This window comes from Schistocerca cancellata, chromosome 11 (genome assembly GCF_023864275.1).
Source record: "Schistocerca cancellata isolate TAMUIC-IGC-003103 chromosome 11, iqSchCanc2.1, whole genome shotgun sequence".
Taxonomy (NCBI): domain Eukaryota; kingdom Metazoa; phylum Arthropoda; class Insecta; order Orthoptera; family Acrididae; genus Schistocerca; species Schistocerca cancellata.
This window is the reverse complement of record NC_064636.1, coordinates 169106679-169130838: the sequence shown is the minus strand read 5'-3', so window position 1 is coordinate 169130838 and position 24160 is coordinate 169106679. Positions and strand designations below refer to the sequence as shown.

General features: G+C 42.6%; 1 protein-coding gene across 3 annotated transcripts in view; it reads left to right on the top strand.

Annotated features, from left to right (window-relative positions):
• LOC126108968 (zinc finger protein 737-like) overlaps positions 1 to 24160 on the top strand; it is a 185273-nt gene that overhangs the window by 96721 nt on the left and 64392 nt on the right. For all 3 annotated transcript variants that reach the window (XM_049914363.1, XM_049914361.1, XM_049914362.1), the window contains exon 4: positions 10740 to 10777. In XM_049914363.1, coding sequence (XP_049770320.1) covers positions 10740 to 10777 — 38 coding nt within the window. The remainder of the gene's footprint in view (positions 1 to 10739; positions 10778 to 24160) is intronic.

Genomic DNA, 24160 nt, shown 5'->3' with positions numbered 1-24160 from the left:
ACAGTAGTTCTACTTGGCCAGTGTTGTATATTATCTGCTCCTTTCATCTCACCATGGTGAAAATGCAGTCCTATTACAGTAGTACACAGAAGTATTTTGTAGGAAGCATAAGTTACAATTACATAAACATAAGTGTGTAATAGAAAAAACTGCCATAGGATAATTGGAAAGTATGTAATTGAAATCTACATAGTACAAGTCTACATGTAGTTTAAAGGAGGTTACCTTTCAACTCTGAACTAGTTTTTAGGTCGAAAGTATGTAAGAATAAAACCATTATGGAATTTCAAGAACAAATCAGTATTTTGTCGCGTAACCAAGGCTTTGATCACAGCTGCATGTCAATTTCACATCGAATCCACAAGCTTTTGTAATGGGTGAAATGGGAGTTCTTACCATGGATCCAGTAAGATACCAGCAAATTAATCCTTGTACAAGTTGCATCTGTCCTGAAGATGCCAATTCAGTGCATACCAGAGGTGTTCAGTTGGATTTAGATCCAGGCTCTGGGTTAGGCAATACAGAAGTTTCCTTTTTTGGGCTCAGAAGGATTTTTAAATAGACAGAGGTGCATTTCGAATCATTAACCTGCTGGAATATCCAATTATTTGACATATTCTTTCTCCTACATAGAATCATATTCTTTTCTAAGATGTGATGGCACAGGAAGCATACCCACTCCATGACACCCCCACTGTACTTAATGCTTCTTGCCTGATGCTTTTTTGTCCCTTTTGAATTTTTTTTTTGTGTTCATACTACACAACATCAGAAAAAAAATACGTTAAACTTACTTTTGTCACACATTAAAACCTTAGACCAATATCATTCCAAGTTCGGTGTTTCCTTGCGAACTCTATCGTATCCTTATTTTTTAAATTTCTGTGTGGGTTTATGTGATGCTTATTTATCATGTAAATCACCAGCTACTAAGTGACTTTTTACAGTAGACCTGTCAGCTCAGTCCATGATGTTGCTTCGGATCATCCCTAATTTGTTGCAGTGTTTCTTTGGGAACAGCAGCTGATTGCTTACAAATCATTCTGTCCTTCCTCCTGGCTCTTTTTCAAGGATGACCTGGCCTTGGCTTATTGGTCACTATTATTTCCTGTTTTGCCATTGACTATGCACACGTTAGTTGTTGTGACGATGCTGTAGTCTCCACTAGTGCTAGACTGTTACCTCGCAATCTTTGAAGAGACACAAAAAAACTTCTCTCACATCAAGCAAGTGTTATTTCTGTTTTGGTATACTTCTAGTTCTCTACACGTAAACCATCACTGAGTGAATGCCTGAGTAACAGTAGGTAATGAATACCATACTATCAAGGCAAGTTACATAATTTTGAGCTAAAGGTATATATACTTTCATTGTTGTTATATGACCTTGCTCATTTACTACAGCAGCATGAAGCTCTTGATGGAATGACAGTTATATATGATGCTCTTGTGTTGCTGCATGCGAGCAGTACTTACAGCATAACAGCGCAACTGCAAAATATTTCTGAGCACTGCTATAGCCAGATAAAACACTGATACTGATTTCCTTATATTTACAGAGTCTTGTGGACCACCTTTCTGTAATTTGTTTGCAGTACATATACCATCACTAAGCTTTAGTGAGATGGTATTACAAATGTGGAACTACATTTTTTTTAATCCTCCATCATTACAGGCCAGCTAAAGTTTGTTTCTTTATGCTACTCCTTCATATGTTCACTATTTTCTTTTCACAAACCTGTTGTCCAGTTTCTGCTTTGTCTTTTTGTAATTATTTTGTCGTGGAGAATTTATCATTTTAATTATGTTTCTGTATTTAGTTTGATTTTCAGTTTCTTGCTTATGCCAGTTTCTTCTAGGTCTTTGTGCACTTCTGTAAGCCAATGAGCTCTTTTTTAAGTTTTATTACTGATGTACAGTTTTTCTTTTCCAAATTTTGTCTGTAGTTTTTTCCAACATGTTTTTGTATACCATATTGTTTCTGAATTTAAATGTTCGTACTGTTGTTGTATTTCCTAATACCTTCATTTTTTGGGAATTTTTGCTATATTTTATTGGTTCTAAAATTAGTGTTTGTTATACAGATGCGTACTCTGACCAAATGACTGCCTTGCAAGTCAGAGGTTCTGCTGTTTTTGAGAGTGAATTTTTACTATAAACATATTTTGGTAAGAGATATGTGAAGTCCATCTTTCATAGTCTTGCTCTTGTGGCTTCTTTTTCTCCACCATTTGGCTATATGACTTCTCATTGGTCCTTGAGATTGTCTTCTCATGATACCCTCATACTTCATTTTTGATTTGGATGTTGCAGTCTTTTCATTAGCCATTACTGCTCCTTAAGAGGAGACATGTAGCCATGCTTTTCCTACCGTTTTTCTTTCTCTATGTCTTTGTGCTTCTACACTGCTAATGCAGCTAAATTATCTACAAAAGTCAAACATTTGATTTTGACATCCATTTTCTAACCAGGTAGTATTCAACTTCTGATAATAGATTCTGAAAACTGCTCCATCTGTTCAGTGATCACTTTTTCAAATATGGGCTGAAAGAAGAATGCAGTTAGTCCATGGCTATAGTCTGTTCTTCTCTCAAATGAGGCTGAAGTTCTTTCAAGAGAACTTGTGTTGTCTTCTGTATTTCAGGTTGCTTAAGAATTTGGGATAAAAGCAGTTTTGCTTTTTAATCATAAGCCTTTCAAAGTTTTACAAATGTAATACAGTAGTATTTTGCTCTTTAGTCCTTTCTTATCAATTTGTCTATCACAGGACCTACCTTTTGTAAGCCATCCCTAATATCTCCTGTAATTTTGAGATTCTGCTGTTTTTTCCCCATGCTCTTTTCTCCTCTGAGAATATGTTTATCGCTTATTCTAGGCCAGGAATCTTAATTTTATTATTCAGTGGTGACAGTAAATTTCAACAGGTATCTATGTCTGACTCTGAAATTCGTATCTTTTTGGAATTTGCTTTGTTTTTGGCACATGAGCTATCTCATATTCTCAAATCATATTATTGTTGATCTTGTGTCCCTTTACCAGTGTGTGCGAGTGGGGGGTGGGGGGGATTAGCTGCCAAAAACAAACATCTTTCTAAATGTCTTTTACTTACCAATTTTCATTTTTTTCTAACATCCACAGTTGGGCAAAAATTTATAAATGAAAGCATTTTCTCCCTGGACTGTTATGGAATGTATTCATTAAAAATTGTTAATTTGGCAGTTACACCATTCTCAAGTGATAGCTTACTGTGATGTCTGAATGCTTTATAATTTCTTTTGAGACAAAACTTTCCTTGTGTTAGCCATGTTTACAAATTCTATATTCATTATAAGATGAGATTCTTCGTATTCTGTATGCCTACACAATGACAGTACTTCATATACTAATTTCTATCAAAGTCATGTCACACTGCCCCTCCCCTGCGTGTCCAGGGGTTATAATAGGCCCGAGGTATTCCTGCCAATTGTACGAGGTGACTAAAAGGAGTTTCACACGTTTTGTCCTTTATGTGATGGTCCCCTGTAGGGTTTGACCTCCATTCTTCAATATTTTCCCGAAGAGCGAGCCAATTGTGGAAGGGTGCCTTACAAGGTGCATTGTGTCCATCGTGCATTGAGATCCTCAGCCCACTTTCTCGTCATCGCATTGCAGTCCTGCCCATTCTCCATCTCTTGGGTGAAGACACCTCCCTGAGTGTGTTTCCCACCATGCTTTATGCAGTGTTGATTTCTGCATCAACGATGACCAGGGACTTCTTTGCACCTGATATACAGCACTGTAGCCAGGCTGTTGTTGTGAGGCCGCCATGTAGCCTGTTGGTTTTAGCCCCCTGATCACACAGGCATCACTCTGCTGATACCTACGCCGTTAACTACCCACATATGCCAAGAGGTTGATACCCATTCCCCTGGGGCATCGGGACTCCCAGCAATGGCCATCCTGCCAGGTGGCCTTTGCTGCGGCTGGGTGGCACCCATGGGGAGGGTCCCAGGTCGGAGGGGGTGGCATCAGGGCAGATGACACGTGATGAAGCATAGTTCATTATCTCTTGCTGGTGATGAAACATCAGCTGTCTCTAAGTGATCATGAGCTCAATTCAACGCACAGAAGTATGACCTCAAATCGTTCCTTTCCCTGGCCACACCATGGGAAGAACATCAGGCTAAGGATGGAAGCGGATCTTATTCACCCCGGTACCTTGTATGTTCGAGAGCTGATGGGGAATCTTTCATGATGATGAAGCCTCAGTTTTTTGCTGAGCATTTAGAGGACAAGTTCAGGGAGGAGGAGGAGGAGAGCTTGTCCAAAATGAGATCTGGTTCAGTGTTGATCAAAAGAGCATCCTCTGCCCAGTCATGGGAGTTACTCGCTTGTGACAATCTGGGGGATGTTTCTGTAACTCTCTCCCCCCATAAGAACTTAAATATGGTCCAGTAAATCATATTTAACAGAGACCTTCTTTTGCAGTCCGACTATGAGCTGTGCACCAATTTAGAGTGGTGAGGTGTACATTTCATCCGGTGTGTCCACCAGGGTCCAAAGGATAATCAGGTTGCCACCGGTGCCTTCATCTTGGCCTTTGAGAGTGGTGCATTGCCCGAGAAGGTGAATGTGATGGTCTACTGGTGTGATGTAAAGCCCTATATCCCTCCCCTGATGTGGTGCTTTAAGTGCTGGAAGCTGGGCCATATGTCTTCCCACTGTACTTCTAGTGTCACATGCCGAGATTGCGGACACCCATCACATCCCAATACTCCATGTGGCCCGCCTCCCATCTGTTTAAACTGCGGAGAGCACCATTTGCCTTGCTCACCTGACTGCAAGATTATCCAGAAAGAAAGGAAAATCAAGGAGTAAAAGACCCTGGACCGACTGACCTACACTGAGGCTAAGAGAAAATTTGAATACCTGCATCCTGTGTGTATGACATGGTCTTACACTGCCGCTACAACCGTTCTGGCACCATCAGCTCTGCCATCTCAGGTCACCTCTCAGAGCCGGAAGACTCCACCTGCCCACTTGATGAGGGGGGACATTTCCCTCCCTGTTGCTCCTGCACCACCTACTTTGCGAGCAACACCCCCCCACCCAACCATCAGGGACGTCCGTGCACACTTCTAAGCTGGAGAAGCGTAAGTCGTCATTGGCTTCTCTCGCTGGGAAGGGATCCTTCGGGTCACTCTCATCCCAGGTGTCTTCTAGTGGGAGAGACGACACCCACCAGTGGCTGAAGAGCACAAAAGCAGCTGGTCATAGGGCTTCACACTCATCCTCGGTCCCAGAGACTGAGCCAGTGAAGTCCTCCCAGCAAGGGAAACCCAAAGAGCAGCGAGAGAAGTCCGAAAAGAAAACCCGCAAGACCAAGGAAATTGCAGCGGCGCCCACACCACCGCTACCTACAAGCTCTGCGGCTGAGGATGGGGTAGAGAATGGCATCTGCTGAGGATCTAGATCTCGCCAGACCCTCAGACACAATGGATATAGATTGCTCAAGCAATAAATCAGTGGTAGCAGGTGGCTCTGAGGCGTAAACTGGCTCAGTGAATATTCTTTGCCTTTCCAGTCTCATGATGTCATCCTCCAGTGGAATTGTGGCTGTTTTTTCCACCACCTGGCTGAGTTACGGCAACTGTTAAGCTTTACACCTGCTATCTGCATTACCCTCCAGGAAACCTGGTTCCCAGCAATGCGGACCCCTGCCCTCCATGGCTATAAGGGATATTACAGGAACCGTAAGGACTATAATCGAATGTCAGGTGAAGTTTGCATTTATGTCCTAAATTCTGTCTGTAGTGAATAACGGCCCCTTCAAACCCCTCTTGAAGCTGTAGCTGTCAGAATAAGGACGATGCAGGAAATAACTGTCTGCAATGTATATCGTCCTCCAGATGGTGCAGTACCCCTGAATGTATTAGCAGCACTGATTGATCTACTCCCTAAAGCTTTCCTACTTCTGGGAGGGTTTAATGCCCATAACCCCTTGTGGTTGTGGGGTGGTACCATGCTTACTGGCTGAGGCAGAGATGTCGAAACTTTACTGTGGCAATTCGACCTCTCCCTCTTAAATACTGGGACTGCCACACATTTCAGTGTGGCTCATGGTAGTTATTCTGCCATTGATTTATTAATTTGCAGCCCAGGACTTCTCCCACTTATCCATTGGAGAGCACATGATAACCTGTGTGGTAGTGACCACTTCCCCATCTTCCTGTCACTACCCCAGATGGGCTTTGAACAAGGCGGAATGGGGGAACTTTCATCTCTGCTGTCACGGCTGAATCTCCCCCACATGGTAACATTGATGTGAAGTTGAGCACGTGACTACCACAATTGTTTCTGCGGCAGAAAACGCGATCTCTCGCTCTTTAGGGCGCCCGAGGCATAAGGCAGTTCCTTAGTCATCACCAGAAGTCGCTGAAGCAATTGAGGAGCATCGGCGTGGGTACCAGGCACCAACAGCTGACCCTGGTGGTACCATAAATGGCGAGTTATGTATCGACGCAAATGCGATAGCCGAGCACCTTGCCGAGCACCTTGCCGAGCACCTTGCCGAGCACCTTGCCGAGCACCTTGCCGAGCACCTTGCCGAGCACCTTGCCGAGCACCTTGCCGAGCACCTTGCCGAGCACCTTGCCGAGCACCTTGCCGAGCACCTTGCCGAGCACCTTGCCGAGCACCTTGCCGAGCACCTTGCCGAGCACCTTGCCGAGCACCTTGCCGAGCACCTTGCCGAGCACCTTGCCGAGCACCTTGCCGAGCACCTTGCCGAGCACCTTGCCGAGCACCTTGCCGAGCACCTTGCCGAGCACCTTGCCGAGCACCTTGCCGAGCACCTTGCCGAGCACCTTGCCGAGCACCTTGCCGAGCACCTTGCCGAGCACCTTGCCGAGCACCTTGCCGAGCACCTTGCCGAGCACCTTGCCGAGCACCTTGCCGAGCACCTTGCCGAGCACCTTGCCCGAGCCTCTGCGTTGGAGAATTACCCCCAGCCTTTCGCACACTGAAACGGCGGCTGGAAGGGAATGTCCTCTCATTCACTACATGCTGCAGTGAGTCCTATAACACTCCACTTACAGAGTGCCCTTGCACATTGCCCCGACACAGCTCCTGGACCTAATCGCATCCACAACCAGATGATTAAATATCTCTCATCTGACTACAAGTGACATCTTCTCATCATCTTCAACTGGCTCTGGTGCTACAGTGTCTTTCCATCGCAATAGTGGGAGAGCACCGCCATTCCGGTGCTCACCCAGTAAAAACCCGCTTGATGTGGATAGCTATCGGCCCATCAGCCTCACCGACGTTCTTTGTAAGCTGCTGGAATGTATGGTATGTCGGCGGGTGGGTTGTGTTGTGGAGTCATGTGGCTTGCTGGCTCCATGTCAGGGCGGCTTCCGCCAGGGTTGCTCTACCACTGATAATCTTCTGTCCCTAGAGTCTGCCATCTGAACAGCCTTTTGCAGATGGCAACACCTAATTGCCTTCTTTTTTGACTTACGTAAAGCATACAACACGATTTGGTGACATCATATCCTTGCCACATTATACGAGCGCGGTCTCCGGGGACCACTCCCGATTTTTATCCAAAACTTCCTGTTGCTCCTTACTTTTCATGTCCAAGTTTGTGACTCCCATAGTTCCATCCATATCAAGGAGAATGGAGTCCCACAGGGCTCTGTATTGAGTCTCTCTCTCTTTCTGGTATCCATCAGCAGCTGTCAGGCCCTCCGTCTCACTTTCTCTGTATGCAGACGATTTCTGCATTTCGTACTGCTGCTCCAGCACAGTTGTTGCTGAGCGGCGCCTCCAGGGAGCCATCCAAAAGACGCAGTCATGGGCTCTAGCCCACGGCTTCCAGTTTTCAGCTGCAAAATCTTGTGTCATGCACTTCTGTTGGCATTGTACCGTTCATCCAGAACCCGCACTTTACCTTAATGACAATCCACTCACTGTATTGGAGACGTACGAGTTCCCAGGGCTGGTTTTCGACACTTGATTGACTTTACTCCCTTATCTTCGTCAGCTTAAGCAGAAGTGCTGGCAGGACCTCAATGCCCTCCGTTGCCTGAGCAGCACCAGTTGGGGAGCAGATCACTGTATGCTACTGCAGCTCTATAGAGCCCTTATCCAAACCTGAATTGTCTATGGGAGTGTGGTTTATGGTTCTGCAGCGCCTTCAGCATTGCATTTACTCAACCCTGTGCATCACTGCGGGGTTCGATTAGCGACAGAAGCTTTTAGGACAAGTCCAGTGACCAGTGTACTGGTGGAGGCTGGTGTCCTTCCACCACATATCATATGTGCGCAACTGCTCTCCAGTTATGCAGCACACATCCATAGTTCCCTTGAGCATCCGAATTATCATCTCCTTTTTCTGCCCTCTGCTGTCCATCTCCGGCATCGGCACCCCAGATGGGGGCTAACAATTGTGGTTTGCATGCGGTCCCTTCTATCCGAACTGAAGTCCTTTCCTTTACCACCTCTACTTCCGATCCGTTCACGTATGCCTCCATGGTGTATACCTCAGCCGCAGCTTCTTCTGGATCTTTCTCATGGTTCTAAGGACTCCATTAACCCCACGACTCTCCGCTGTCACTTCCTCTCGATTCTTGACATGTTTGGAGCTCTGAAGCGGTTTACACTGACAGCTCAATGGCTGATGGCCATGCAGGCTTCGCATACGTTCATGGAGGACATATTGAGCAGCACACCTTGACAGTTGGCTGCAATGTTTTCACTGCAGAGCTGGTGGCCATATCTCGTGCTCTTGAGTACTTCTGCTCATGCCCTGGCGAGTCATTTCTCCTGTGTACTTACTCATTGACCAGCCTACAAGCTATTGACCAGTGCTACCCTCGCCACCCTCTGGTAGTGGGTAGAGTCCATTCAGGAGTCCGTCTATGCCCTGGTACAGTCCCGCCGTTCTGTGGTGTTTGTGTGAACCCCAGGACATGTTGGAATCCCCGGCAATGAACTTGCCGACAGGCTGGCCAAATGGGTGATGCGGAAACTGCTTCTGGAGATAGGCATCTCAGAAGTTAACCAGCACTCTGTCTTACACCGCAGGGCTTTCCGGCTTTGGGAGACAGAATGACATAACAGCACACACAACATACTGCGTGTCATTAAGGAGACTATGAATGTGTGGAAATCTTCCATGCAAGCCTCTCGGAGGGAATGAGTTGTCCTCTGCCGGTTCTGCGCTGGCCATACGTGCCTAATGCGTGATTACCTATTCCATCGCGAAGACCCTCCTCAGTGTCATTGTGGCTCCCAAATGACAGTCGTCCACTTCTTGCTAGGCTGCCCACTTTTACCTGCTCTGCAGCAGACTTTTAACTTTCCCAGCACCCTGCCTTCAGTGTTTGGTGACAATGCCTCCACAGCAGCTTTAGTTTTACACTTTATCCATGAGAGTGGGTTTTATACTTCTATGTAGGTTTTAGCACATGTCCTTTGTCCCTTTGTGTCCTCCACCCTGGCGTTTGTTGGGTGGCGGTTTTAATGTGTTGCAGAGTGGCTAGCTTTCCCTATTTATTCTTGTGGTTGGCCAGCCACTGAAATCTGCTTTCATGTTTTACTCTCTTCTGTTTCTAATGTCTCTCTTCTTTTTTTGTCATCTTTTGTTCCTTTTAGTATTCGTCGCCTTCCCTTCGTTTTTGTAACTTCTCCTTTCTTTCTGTTTTGTGTTATATGTTTCATCTGTTTTATTCTCACACTTGTGGCATTGTTTAATTAGAAACAAGGGACTGATAACCTCGTATTTTGGTCTCTTCTCTTGCCTTTAAACCAGCCAACCAATCATATTGCACATTTTAATTTCCATTTCCCAGGCACTAGGTGTGACATTTAATAACTTTGACTTTCTTCATAGTAAGCTGTCTCTTGAGAATGGTGTAACAGTCAAAATTCCAGTTGTGAATAAACATGGTTAACAGCAGCTTAGGCAGAAAATGTTCTAATCTCCAGTCTGCATCAGTTTGAGGATAAAAATATAATAAAATTTTTCTGTTTTCCTCTGGCACTTCATTAGATGCTTCTCAACATTGTTCTCAGGACTGTTTTACTTTGTCTCCATTTTTATTGTTGTCCTGATTTATTGGTGCATATGCATCAATTATTGTGTACCTCTCATTTATGCATTGAATTTAATGAAAACTTCAGTACTAATTCCAGTATAGATTTGCCATCTATGAATACAGAGCCTATTTCTAGAGTATTTTTGCAAATTTCTTCTCTGTGTTCTCTGAAGAATCTACATTTCTCCGAATGTGGTATTTCTTCATTTGTGAATCTGCTCTTATGTGATGACAATTTTGTTGTCAGTTTACAATGTCTGACAATATTTTGAGTTAGCCAATGTTTATTAATGTTTGTATATTTAATGTTCCAAGCCTATGCTTAATGTTAGCTGTTAATTTTATGGTTGGGTTTAGAGGACACTCCTCGCATGTGCTAATTGGTTTGGGCTCCCCAGAGCACAAAGGCCCAAATATGTCACTTTTGATGATGGGTTCATCTCTCAGTGAGAGAAAATTTTACACAATGCATAAGTACATAACAGACGAAAGATGTTTCGGTCACTTTTTTTTTAAGTGTCTAGTAGGAAGTGTGGTTACAACTGAGTCAATGACTTACAGCATTTTATGGACCAATTAGATGTTGGTGGGTGTTAATAGAATTTTATTTACTGTTTCATAAGTTGTAAATCACTGACCATTTCTTGAAATATTTCAGGTGGCAACGTCAACAAGATACGCATGCGATAGTGCAAGGTAAGTTATCATTCAATTCACTGCAGAACTTTTTAAGAAATATAAATATTTATTTACTAAATGATAAAGTAGTTCAGATATAAAGTGCACTTAGTTAATTATTCAGTATTACCAATAAGAAACAACATTACAAGGAACTACGGTCAGTAATGCTCTTCTCTACAACAGCCATTATGTGACTTTTCCTAAATAAATAGAGCAAACTTCTAATATCCATAAAGGAAAATAAAAGTTCAGGTGGAATGTCAGCATCTGCATTGTGCTTAATGCAGAACGTCACATGAAAATCATTGAAATTCAACAGATCCATTTTTATGGGCACAAGCTAATGTCATACTGCTGTAGAACAAGTAAGGAGAAAGGATCAGAGGCTATATATCCAAACATTGGAACCAAATCCCAGCCTTCTAGTTTAATGAATATAGTGTTGAATAGCTCTTTCAGTGCTGTGCCACAGTGGTGCTTAGGAATCACACAAGCTTGTAGTAGTGACAGTTCATGGGCTACCATCAAGAAGCAGCTTAAGTAGTTGGTGCCAATTTCAGTAAAGTTGTGAAGACCTAACTGTGACACAGAAACATAACATTGTGTCTACAATCAATGAGGATTCAGCATAGTCCTAACTGAGGGCATCTGGAAACCATGAAGTCCACTTTCGAAAATCTGCCACAGAAAAATCCTCTAAGAGGACTTATTGCTAGATCCATTGCCTATTTATTTTGAGACCCAGTGATGTTCAGCATTTCACTAGCAAAACAAAAGGCCAGTGTTTCACTTGATCATGCTTATCAAATTTACACTAATTATCAAGTCCAGAGTGCAGGAAGGCAAGTATGTTTTCACAGAACCAACCACCCAAAAACACACACACACACACACACACACACACACACACACACACACACACACACACACACACACACACGTACACGTGCTCTGCTACTACAGGGCCCCAGCCTCCGCAGCATGTCTTTCCTTTCTGTGTACATGTCTGTCCTCCTGATATTCTTTCTCCCTTTCCTTGAGGAACGTGTTTTGGATAGTTTCAGGAATGCTTTCTGAAGTTTTGATAACCTGGCATCTGTTTATTCTTTCTTTCTCTGTTCTCCATCTCACCTTTCGCTGCTTTGGCATTTGAGGTCTCTTTGCCTCTTCTTCCTCCCTGTGTGTTTCTGAAGGCTGGCCCATGCATTAGACACACAATAGGTGACTAGGTAACATGCAGTTCTGAGCCCCAGGTCAGCAGATAGGGTTCGCACGCATCGTCCAGTACAGGCCAGGCCCAGAGAGGGGTGACTGCCTGAGCTGTTACCTCCTCAAATGCCAATTGCACCCTCTGTCAGAAGTTTGAAAGGTGTGACCTTAGGTGTGAACAGTCATTTACAGTGGGTGAATCCCCCTTTGAGGGGGCCCCGAGTTGGAAGGAGCATGCCATTGGAGATGTTGGCAATCATGAGGGATTTTTTTGCAATGACTCAAACACCATCTTAGCGTGTGTCTACTAAACATAAACAGGATGAGGCTAAAGATTTTAAGACCCTCCCATTTGCATCTCGGATTCTCGTAGATTGCTTGTGGAGGTGTGCTGTTCACATTTTTAACCATCATCCTACAATGATACACCGTATTAGTTGTGAACAGTCATGTGTGCAGTGTTGTCATATTATTTGGGATACCAAAAAAAGCAAGGTGGATGTAATTTATTAGTTCTTTTAAGAATTTTGCTCCCCCTTCCATTTTGTGGGGCAGTACTCATCGGTTCTCTGGTACCAAGCTCAATTCTTCAATTTCTGGTATGATCGTAATGTCACTGTAGATCCTATTGCTATCTCCAACACCTTGGGCTAATATTTTGCAGACATTTTAAGCTCCACCCACTATCACCTTGCCTTCCTCCCTTGGAAACAAGTGGAGGCGGTGTGGACGATATCCTCAGAATTATGAATGTTACAATATCACTGTTACCATGAGGGAGCTAGAGCATGTTCTCACTTCATCCAAATCATCTGCCCCAGAGCCAAACGATGTTCACATTCAGTTGTTGTATGGTTCTCTTGTGGGTAAGCACCTTCTCCTTTGTAAGTACAATCATATTTGGGCAGGTGGCATGTTTCATAGATGCTGGCATGAAGCCACTGTTATACTCGTAACTAAGCCCAGTAAGGACAAATACCTTCTGTCTAGCTACTGCCCCATTTCTCTTACCAGTTGTGTTTACAAAGTGATTGAATGTGTGATTCATAGGTGGCTGGTTTGGTGCCTTGAGTCTCACAAACTACTAAGGACTGCACATTTCTGTCTCCCTTTTTGTCAATGATTTTACAATCTGTTGCAGTTCTCCATAAACTTGTCTCCTTGTGTGGCGTTTCCAACACCATCTCTATTGTCTTTAGTTGTGGAGCATGGACAGTGGCTTTCACTTTTCCACTGACTCTTTTGTATAAACATTTGGCACTGCAATGAGTTTGTTGCATTATCTTTACACGTTTTGCCTATTGCTATTCTGTTCATTGAAAAAATGAAGTTTTGGGGGGCTCAAGCTTGATAAGAACTCTCCTTGGTCCTCTAATGTGTCTTACCTGCCTGAACATTGTACCTAGTTTCTCAGTGTCCTATGTGTCCTAACCGGTACTCCCTGGGGAGCAGATCAGACCACCACCCTCCGTTTGTTGTGAACCCTTGCCCATTCAAGATTTGACTGTGGGAGTTTCATTTATTCCTGTGCATCTCTGTTGATTATATCCTGCTTTAACACAATCCACCATCATGGAATATTGGCGTGATGTCCCCCTCTGTGGATAAGGATGCCGTGTCTCCATCGTGCCCATCCACTTCTCCTATTCCCTCTTTTTTGATGACTCCCTTGCCTGGCAGTATGGGACATGCCCTTTTTCTCTGTTACCTTCTGGACTTCACATTTGGCTGCTGCTTCTGCAACTTAATTTCATGGTACCTGCTACATTGCTGATGGGTGTCAAACCTTCACCACCTTGGATTTATGTGGCAGCACATGTTCGTCTGTGATTTCATTTCCTTCAATTTTATAAGCAGGATATACTGTAGGAAATACATAGTGGGGACTAATCATTGTCAAGGTACAAAATTCGTCGCAGGATTACTCTACACAAATTATACCGACTGGCAGTATGTCCACTGGTTGATTACTCAAAAAATTTATCATTATTTTGCACCATCACTTGTTCCTTCAAGAATCTTAGTAACCATGCTATTGAATATTTATTACTGTCATCCACAGTGCCTATTGTTTTTTATCTCAGATTTAAACATAGTAACTGGTGTGTACATAGTTCCGCATACTCAGCGCAAACACAACTTTCCCACTAGAGCGCATACCGCTAGGCACAACAGCGCAGGCGCAGCGCTCGTCCGTCTCCACTATACGACATGGTGCTGCCATAAAGATGGACCAAATTCTGCTTCCGCTGATCTGCATATTAATATGTAACGCAGCCAATGAGATTGCTGCTAACGTAGAACCTTTTCTCCTCGCGGATCACACTCGCGCGGTGATACCTGAACGCGCAAGGTAACGAGTGTACAGACCTCTGATTAGTCAGTCTGCATTAGTCTGTAGTCAAGTTTCAGCCTGTGCCTAATAAGATTACCATATTCCTGTACATAGCCATGAAGATAAATGAATAGACACTTTGTCAAGTATCAGAGATATGTGAGAATAAGATTAACGTACCAAGACCAAAGGAACTTCAGATTGTCAATTGAAAACAGCATCCAGAATCAAGTTACGTAATGTTTATGCATTTTATTATTTTAATTAATGTGTGTGAAAATTAATCAAGTTCTGTTTAAAGTTGATCACCATCAATCTGCTACTCTAAGCATGCAAGTGGCATTTCTATCGTCTGCCCTAATGGCAGAAGATAAACATGCCACGATAGGACCACGAGACATATTGTTGACACTCTCCTACTTCGTTAGAGTGACAAGTAAAATAATCTGATGGTGTATGTACCGAAGGTCTTACAGTGCGCACACCACAGTAACGTTTGTATGTAGCTGAGATCCTTCTTCAAATTGTTTTAAGTATACATATCAGTCGTCAAGGTCACAAGAGCCAGGAGGTATTGCCACAACTTCCCCATTCCGTAGATGGAATTTATTTTTCATTCAGTGATGTTAGCTGTGCTTTTGTGTGTTTCCAAACCACTCAACAATGTAAATCACTATCCCCTGCTCATCTGTTGGAGGAAAGTAGTTGGGTTTTAATTTGGACCAATGTTCTTTTAGGATTAGAGTGAATGTCATTACGTTCCAACTTCAAATGATGCAGAGACTTACCTACTGCTTGTTTTTATGCAATTTTCGGGAAAAATATTAGGCAGAGATATCATCAGAGGTATGAGTTGAAGCCCTTGTAGTGTCAAAGATCGTACAACACCTGGTTCCTATTAGTGAAGTGACAACACAGTTCTTCAGGTGGCGTTAAATCACCTAGAGATCTATACCCCCAACAACATCTGAAGTGACAGTACCGTGTTTCTTGTATTTCCACATTCTAAGGCAATGTATCCTACATAAGCACACTGTAAAATCTCGTGATTTTAAGTTTTCTGACGAGTTTAAGCAGATTTATGAAACTTTCTGGCAGATTAAAACTGTGTGCCTGACCAAGACGTGAACTCGGGACCTTTGCCTTTCGCGGGCAAGTGCTAGTTCTGAAAGGTTTGCAGGAGAGCTGGAAAAAAGAACACATTGACACCGGTGTGTCAGACCCACCACACTTGCTCCGAACACTGCGAGAGGGCTGTACAAGCAATGATCACACGCACGGCACAGCGGACACACCAGGAACCGCGGTGTTGGCCGTCGAATGGCGCTAGCTGCGCAGCATTTGTGCACCGCCGCCGTCAGTGTCAGCCAGTTTGCCATGGCATACGGAGCTCCATCGCAGTCTTTAACACTGGTAGCATGCCGCGACAGCGTGGACGTGAACCGTATGTGCAGTTGACGGACTTTGAGCGAGGGCGTATAGTGGGCATGCGGGAGGCCGGGTGGACGTACCGCCGAATTGCTCAACACGTGGGGCATGAGGTCTCCACAGTACATCGATGTTGTCGCCAGTGGTCGGCGGAAGGTGCACGTGCCCGTCGACCTGGGACCGGACCGCAGCGACGCACGGATGCACGCCAAGACCGTAGGATCCTACGCAGTGCCGTAGGGGACCGCACCGCCACTTCCCAGCAAATTAGTGACACTGTTGCTCCTGGGATATCGGCGAGGACCATTCGCAACCGTCTCCATGAAGCTGGGCTACGGTCCCGCACACAGTTAGGCCGTCTTCCGCTCACGCCCCAACATCGTGCAGCCCGCCTCCAGTGGTGTCGCGACAGGCATGAATGGAGGGACGAATGGAGACGTGTCGTCTTCAGCGATGAGAGTCACTTCTGCCTTGGTGCCAATGATGGTCGTATGCGTGTTTGGCGCCGTGCAGGTGAGCGCCACAATCAGGGCTGCATACGACCGAGGCACACAGGGCCAACACCCGGCATCATGGTGTGGGGAGCGATCTCCTACACTGGCCGTACACCACTGGTGATCGTCGAGGGGACACTGAATAGTGCACGGTACATCCAAACCGTCATCGAACCCATCGTTCTACCATTCCTAGACCGGAAAGGGAACTTGCTGTTCCAACAGGACAATGCACGTCCGCATGTATCCCGTGCCACCCAACGTGCTCTAGAAGGTGTAAGTCAACTACCCTGGCCAGCAAGATCTCCGGATCTGTCCCCCATTGAGCATGTTTGGGACTGGATGAAGCGTCGTCTCACGCGGTCTGCACGTCCAGCACGAACGCTGGTCCAACTGAGGCGCCAGGTGGAAATGGCATGTCAAGCCGTTCCACAGGACAACATCCAGCATCTCTACGATCGTCTCCATGGGAGAATAGCAGCCTGCATTGCTGCGAAAGGTGGATATACACTGTACTAGTGCCGACATTGTGCATGCTCTGTTGCCTGTGTCTATGTGCCTGTGGTTCTGTCAGTGTGATCATGTGATGTATCTGACCCCAGGAATGTGTCAATAAAGTTTCCCCTTCCTGGGACAATGAATTCACGGTGTTCTTATTTCAATTTCCAGGAGTGTATGTTGAAGATCAAATTGCTTCCATGTTCAGCTTTTGATTGTCTAGTTCAACCATTTGAAAAAACTAGTTTTCAAATGGGAGAATGTTTAATAGTGATTTATCCCACATCATTCCATTTCCACTTTGAAATGCCTATTCTAAAATTCACTTCCATGATCAGCCTCAAGGTTGTCAGACACTCGATTCATTCCAGCCTGCAACAATTGTTTAGAAACCTCTGAAACTTCCTTCCCTGTCTTTACCTTCAAATGTAAGGCTGAAGCAAATGTGGAATGTGTATCTGATCATTAGACTGTACTTGAAACCATTATTTGATTGTATTTATTTATTTACATGTCGAGTTCCATAGGACCAAATTGAGGAGCAAATCTGAGGTCATGGAACGTGTCAGTGCATGAAATTACAGCATAAAAGGAATAACAGATAAAAATAAAATGTTACGAACCCAAAAAAGTCAATCCATAAGTTTAAGTAAATGCAGTCAACAATACAACAAGAATTTTTCAAGGAACCTCTCAACAGAACAGAAGGAGTTACCGATGAGGAAACTCTTCAGTTTTGATTTGAAAGCGCGTGGATTACTGCCAAGATTTTTGAATTTGAGCATTAGCTTATAAAAAGTACATGCAGCAGTATAATGCACACATTTCTGCACAGGAGTTAAGGAAGTCTGATCGAAGTTTTGTTTCTGCAGAATATTAACTGAGTGAAAGCTGGGAGTAAGTTAATATTGTTAACAAGAAAGGCAGTAAGGGCTGTATATATTGAGAGGTCAATGTCAAAATACCCAGACTTGTGAAGAGGGGTCGACAAGAGGTTACTGCCTGAACTGCCTGAGCCAAAAATATCCTATTAGAATGGGAAGAGTTACCCCAAAATACAGTACCATTAGTGTTTCATATCTAAGAGATCAGTCTGGCATTCCGTATAGTATCACACCTGCACAGAAAAATTCTGCATGAAAAGTAAAGCTCATGAACACCTCTTTCCATAATTATTCAATGATGCATCTTTTTTTTTAAGCTCAGATATGATTGATACTATTTTGTTCATGTCACATGCACTGGCTGAAGCTGTACGCAGTTGTAATCAATCTATGATTTCATTCAGTTGTCATAATATATCTACTCTAGAGTGGATTGTTCAGTCTTTCACTCTGAGACTTTTTCATCATGTTGTTGTCGTCATACGTTCATTGGCCATTTGTGGTATATTACCATATGTTTTTATATTTTCAGTGTATATTTTTGACATTCGACATTTTTAGAACATAAACTGTAATAGCCAATGCATTCTTTCAGATTTCTTGTTCCCATTTCTTACTAGATTCTCGGTTAATCGTATTGAGTGCTTACCTAGCGAATATTGTTTTGTTGTGATGACCCCATATGTTCTGTCTTAACTCAGCATTACTGTAAGTCAGCAATAGCCTTTCCTCCTCCTCCTCCTCCTCCTCCATTTCTGCTCTTATTCATAGTGCATGACAGCTCTATCAGCCTGTCAGTTACTGGCATAAATTTTTCCAAGAGTTGCTGGTCTCAATGCAATTGCCCTATCTTTAACAAAAATAACTTCTGTCAAATAGCCTTCCACACCTCAATAACATTATGTTCTTTCTACAACATGATGCTGTATACTAAGCCATTTCTGAGACAGTTTACAACTTACGTATACTTTGAGACTATCGGTGGTGATGGGCATGAAGTGACCTAGCCATCACACTGATGTTCGACACATACATTAGTTTTGCGTTACCTACTTTAATTTCTCGTTGACATATAGTTCACATTTCTGTATTCGAGCATTCGACACGTCAACATTCATAGCACCTCACTTGACAAGAATTTCAGTTCCATTAATTTAGTGTTGACTGCCTCCATTTTTCTGTCAAATCCACGTACTTTGCATCCTCTGAATGAATATGTAACACATGGAAAATTTTACATAGTGTGCAATATACTGATGCAGTGAAGTTTTGGTACATTTCATTTTTGGAGAATCTTGTTGAAGGTTCATTTCTATTGATCCTCATTCAATTTGCTAGTTTTATCTCTAACCAGTGAACCATACTGTTAGTTGCTTCAGCAATCCTCACGTCTAAAAAATTCATTGAGTAACATGTCAGTTCATACATGTGCTTGGTAAATATGCTTTAAATTCAGATTGTCCTGTTCGAAAGAGATAATAGGATTTCTGTTATCCTAGGCCACCTGCTGTCTAATTACACCTCACTGAAATAAAATATATTGACTTGCATATGGTGAGCAAAGCAGAAATAGTATCAGATATTCTGATTTTCCACTGAGATGGCAAATATGAATATGCTGTTTGGCTTTACTTTTTCAAATGGTGGAATATCACTGCTTTTGCTGGTTGTCTGGTATGTTACTCTCTTAATCCCATGTGAAATATCTTGCAGTAGCTGATATTTTGACTGACAAAATTTTCAAAAGAATATACACATGTACAAAGTGGACTCTCTCAGGATGTCAACAGTTTAAAAACTAGATTACTTTCCCTCAGCATGAAGCCGTATTAACCAAAGCACCTGTAATATCAGGAAATAATCACTCGTTCATCTTGTTCTTCTAGTTTCCACCATCATTGCAGGAGCAGTCACTTACAAGAAGACCATTGTGGTGAGACTGTTTCATTGTCTTGGTTAAGGTGGTAACTGTTCATTTACATTGAAATGGAGGGAGTTTTATTAACTGTTACTTATAGCTGGATATATAAACAAACATAAATAAGACCGTAATTTAGTGTCCACATCTGGTAGTTTTGAATCATACACTTCCACTTTCATCAGTGGTCAGAATGCATCATGGAGTTGAGCTACAGTGGTTTGCAATGAGTGGAGAGTTCGGTGAGCTATCGAGAGTAGATTAATGCGCAGCGTGTCATAAAATCAGTTGATATGCGACTGCCACCTTTGCCAACACTTTAGCTCATTCTGTATTGCATTTCATTAACTCTTCAAAAGTAGATCAGAACTGTCTCTATTGTTAAATATTTTAACTGTACCTGGTAAGTCCCCTACAGAGATGGTATGATCACTGGGTAACACTGGGGGAGAGCGAACTTTTGTGTGGAACAAGGCTAAAATCTGCAGTGACACATTGCATGGTCAATGTCATTCATCCAAGAATAATATTACTTTGTCATCACTAAATTGATAGTTTTCAAATACTACCACATAGTAGAACTCCCTATTCGATATTACACTGGCACTGACATGGTTACACCCACTGGTATACAAATAGTAGGTTTGGTTGAACTGCATTATGTTGATACCAGGTGTCTGCAAGAAAAGCACAGTGTGTTAGTTAAGCTTATTTGCTTTTTTTCTCTGTTGATGAGCATCAGCATTAATACTGGAACTGCTTCACACCAGGGAGCATTGATACATGACTTGACATCTTTACCCATTGATGTTTCTGTCACAAGTGAGTGAACTATTTATCAAATGCTGTAAATATATTTTCATGACGTCTACTATTATAATTACAATTTAACAATAATATTATTATTTAGCTTCAATCCTCTATTTTGTGTGCATTGGTGTATTCATCAGGCACATTTGTACATTTTATTCATTGTGTAGTGCATAGAACCAGGTTGCATTGTGCTACACATTTGTTTTGTGTTTAAAGAGCCACTTGTAGTAGTTACGACCTCCAGTCAAGTGGTAGCAGCAGTAGCACATCAGAGTACTATGCACCAACACGTTTTTGTAAGAAGCAACATATTTTAAATTTTGTCAGTGTTCCTTACCTTCAACTCCTATATTTCATGTGTGTCTTTGTATTTCCCATGCCAACACTGGTATGGGCAGAATTAGTAATTGCTGTGCTCAGATGTGAATCAAGTCGGTGATTCTTCACTCACAACTCCGGGCAGTGTTGTCCAGCAATTGGTCCATTGCTGCGGTCACCTTGGGTATTGCTCACACTGAGATTGCCGTCACTTGTGGTGGAGTGGGAAGTAATTCCAGTGTGTGAGTCACAGTGACGATTTTCTGAGCGGACAATTGGAGAACCTGCCCATTCATCTTAGGAACAGGTTTTGGGTGCTGTCTATGCCTGACGAAGTCCATTAGCCAGATCAAGTCGCTTGCCATGTTCCAGAGGAAGCCTCTCAGCATACAAGACTGGACATTCACAGAGACTAGAACTACTGGTAATTGGTAGCTCCAATGTTGTGTGTGTAATGGTACCCCTTAGAGATTAGACTGCATTGGAGGGTAAAGAATCCAATGTGCATTCTGGGAGGAGTCTTTACACATGAGGACTGGGTGTTTCCAGATACCATGAAGAGCGTGGTGTAGCCAGCTGCAAGCAGTGGCTCATGTTGGTGCTAACAATATGTGCCACATTGAATCAGAAGAAATTCTCTCTGGTTTGAGGCGACTAGCTAAAATAGTAAGACTCCCATTCTTTGTTGTGGGCATGCAGCATCATGGTCAGAACTGACAGTGGTCCTTCAGTACAGAGCAGAGTGATGGTCTGAATCAGAGTCCCAGACAGTTTTGCAGCTATGTGCATTTCAGATTCCTCAGCTGGCACCAAAGAGTGGTGGGTTTATGACTTAAGTTAAATAGTTCAGCAGTTCAGATGAAATTTTTTTAAAAGACGTAACTATGTTCACAGAGGATAGATGAAATACAGTTGGTGTAGTGTTCATTGCTGTTAGTAGTTTACCTTGTAGTGAAATTTGAGTAGATGGTTCCTGTGACTTAGTATGAGTAGAAGTTATACATGGCAATGGGAATATATTAATAATCAGTTGCTTTTACCGTTGCTCTGATTTGGATGATACGTTTGCTGAACAGTTCAAAGGAAACCTGAGTGTCGTTTCAAATAGGTATGTCACTTGTATAATTATAGTTGGTGGGGACTTCATTCTACCCTCTATATATTAGCGAAAATACATGTTTAATATCAGTGGGTGGCATAGAAAGTTGTCCGAAACTGTACTGAATGCTGTCTCAGAAAATTATTGTGGAGAATGAGATCAGAAGCCCACTCAAAGCGTAAATGGTTGCGAAAGCATACTTGACGTCTTGATAACCTCCACGAAGAGTCTGCAAGACTGAATATTGTAATATTCAAACTCGCCAAAATAAATTAAATACATTTGCACTTAAAAAACCAGATAAAAATTCGCTTGACATCTTGCTAAGAGTGTCTCCACTCCTTCATGTACATCTTTCTAAATGTAGGTCAGATGTAGTTTAAAGTCAAAGAAATAATATCAAGGGTAACTGAGAGATATGTGTCAAATAAATTAAATTGATCCTCCATGTGATACAAACCTGGTCAGAAGACTGTTGCAGAAGCAATGAAAAACACATGCCAAATTTAAAAGAATGCAAAATCCACAAAATTGAATTTTTACAGAAGCTCGAAATTTAGCACAAACTTCAATGAGAGATGCTTTCAATAGATTCCAGGATGACACTCTGTCTTGAAATCTGGTAGAAAACCCAAAGAAATTCTGGTCGTGTGTAAAGTATACCATTGACAAGATGCATAAATTCCTTCACTGCTACTGATGACAGTGCTACTAAAGCTGAGTTGCTGAAGACTGTTTTCGTAAATGCCTTCACAAAAAATGCAAAGTAAGTATTCCAGAATTAAAGTCATGAATAGCTGCCTGCTCGAGTAACTTAGACATGTATATCCTAAATGTAGAGGTGCACACTTAAGAAAGGCAGTGTCTCTGGTCCAGACTGTACACCATTAAGATTCCTTTCAGAATATGCTGGTACAATAACTCCATACTTAGAAGTCATATAAAACTCTTCAACTGTTGAATGATCCATACCCATAGACCAGAAAGTTGCACAAATCAAACCAGCATCCAAGAAAAGAAATGAGAGTAATCCATTGAAATGTAGACCCATTACACTAACACCCCTTTGCAGTAGGATTTTGGAAAATATAATCTGCTTGAACATTATGAATTACTTTGAAGACATGATTTATTGATGAATAGCTAACACACATTCAGAAAACATAATTCTTGTGAACCAAAAACAAGCTCTTTATTCTCACAAAGTAATGAGTGATATGGACAGATGATGTTACATTGATCCCATATTTTTGGATTTGAGAAGGCTTTTGACTCCATTCCTCAAAAGTGACTTTCACTGAAATTGTGTGAACTGGTTCGTGATTTTGTACCAGAAAGGTCACAGTTCATAATAGCAGACAGAAAGTTATTGAGCAAAATAGAAGTAATATCTGACGTTTCCCAAGGAAGTGTTATAGGCCCTCTGTTGTTCCTGATCTACAAACACGATTTAGAAGACAATCTGAGCAGCTCTCTTTGATTGAAGATTATGCTGTTACTTAGCCGGCCGGAGTGGCCGAGTGGATCTAGGTGCTACAGTCTGGAACTGCGCGACTGCTATGGTCGCAGGTTCGAATCCTGCCTTGGGCATGGATGTGTGTGTGATGTCTTTAGGTTAGTTAGGTTTAAGTAGTTCTAAGTTCTAGGGGACTGATGACCTCAGAAGTTAAGTCCCATAGTGCTCAGAGCCAGTTGAACCAGTATGCTGTTGTTTACCTTATTGTGAAGTCATCAGGTGGTCAAAGCGAATTGTGAAGTGATAGACAAGATATCTGTATGGTGTGAAAAATAGCAATTGACTGTAAATAGTGGAAAGTGTGAAGTCATCCACATGAGTACTAAAAGAAATGCGATAAATTTTGTTTACCTGAAGGTGTTTACCTAAAAGCTGTAAATTCAACTAAATACATAGTGGTTACACTTACGAATAAATTAAACTGTAATGTTCATATAGATAATGCCATGGAGAAAGCAAACCAAAGAGTGATTTATTGGCAGAACACACAGGTAACGTAACAGGTTTAGTAAAGACTCTCCTTGCACTACACTTCTGTGCCCTCTGGGATATTGCAGTGTGGTATGGAACATCAAAGAAGTTCAAAGAAAGGCAGCTCATTTTTTTATTATTGCAAAATAAGGGAGAGTGTTCTATGGATACGATACATGAATTGGGTTGGTGTTAATTAAAACAAAGGCATTGTTCACTATGGCAAGACTTTCTTATGAAATTTCAATCATAAATTTTATCGGCAGTATGAAAATATTTTTTGGCACCCATCTATGTAGGGAGATATTATCATAATAAAATACTAGAAATTAGAGCTTGCATTGAAAGATGTGTTTTCCTCACACGCAGTTAGAGTGGAATGGTAGAGAAGTAGATTAAAGATGGTGGTTTGATG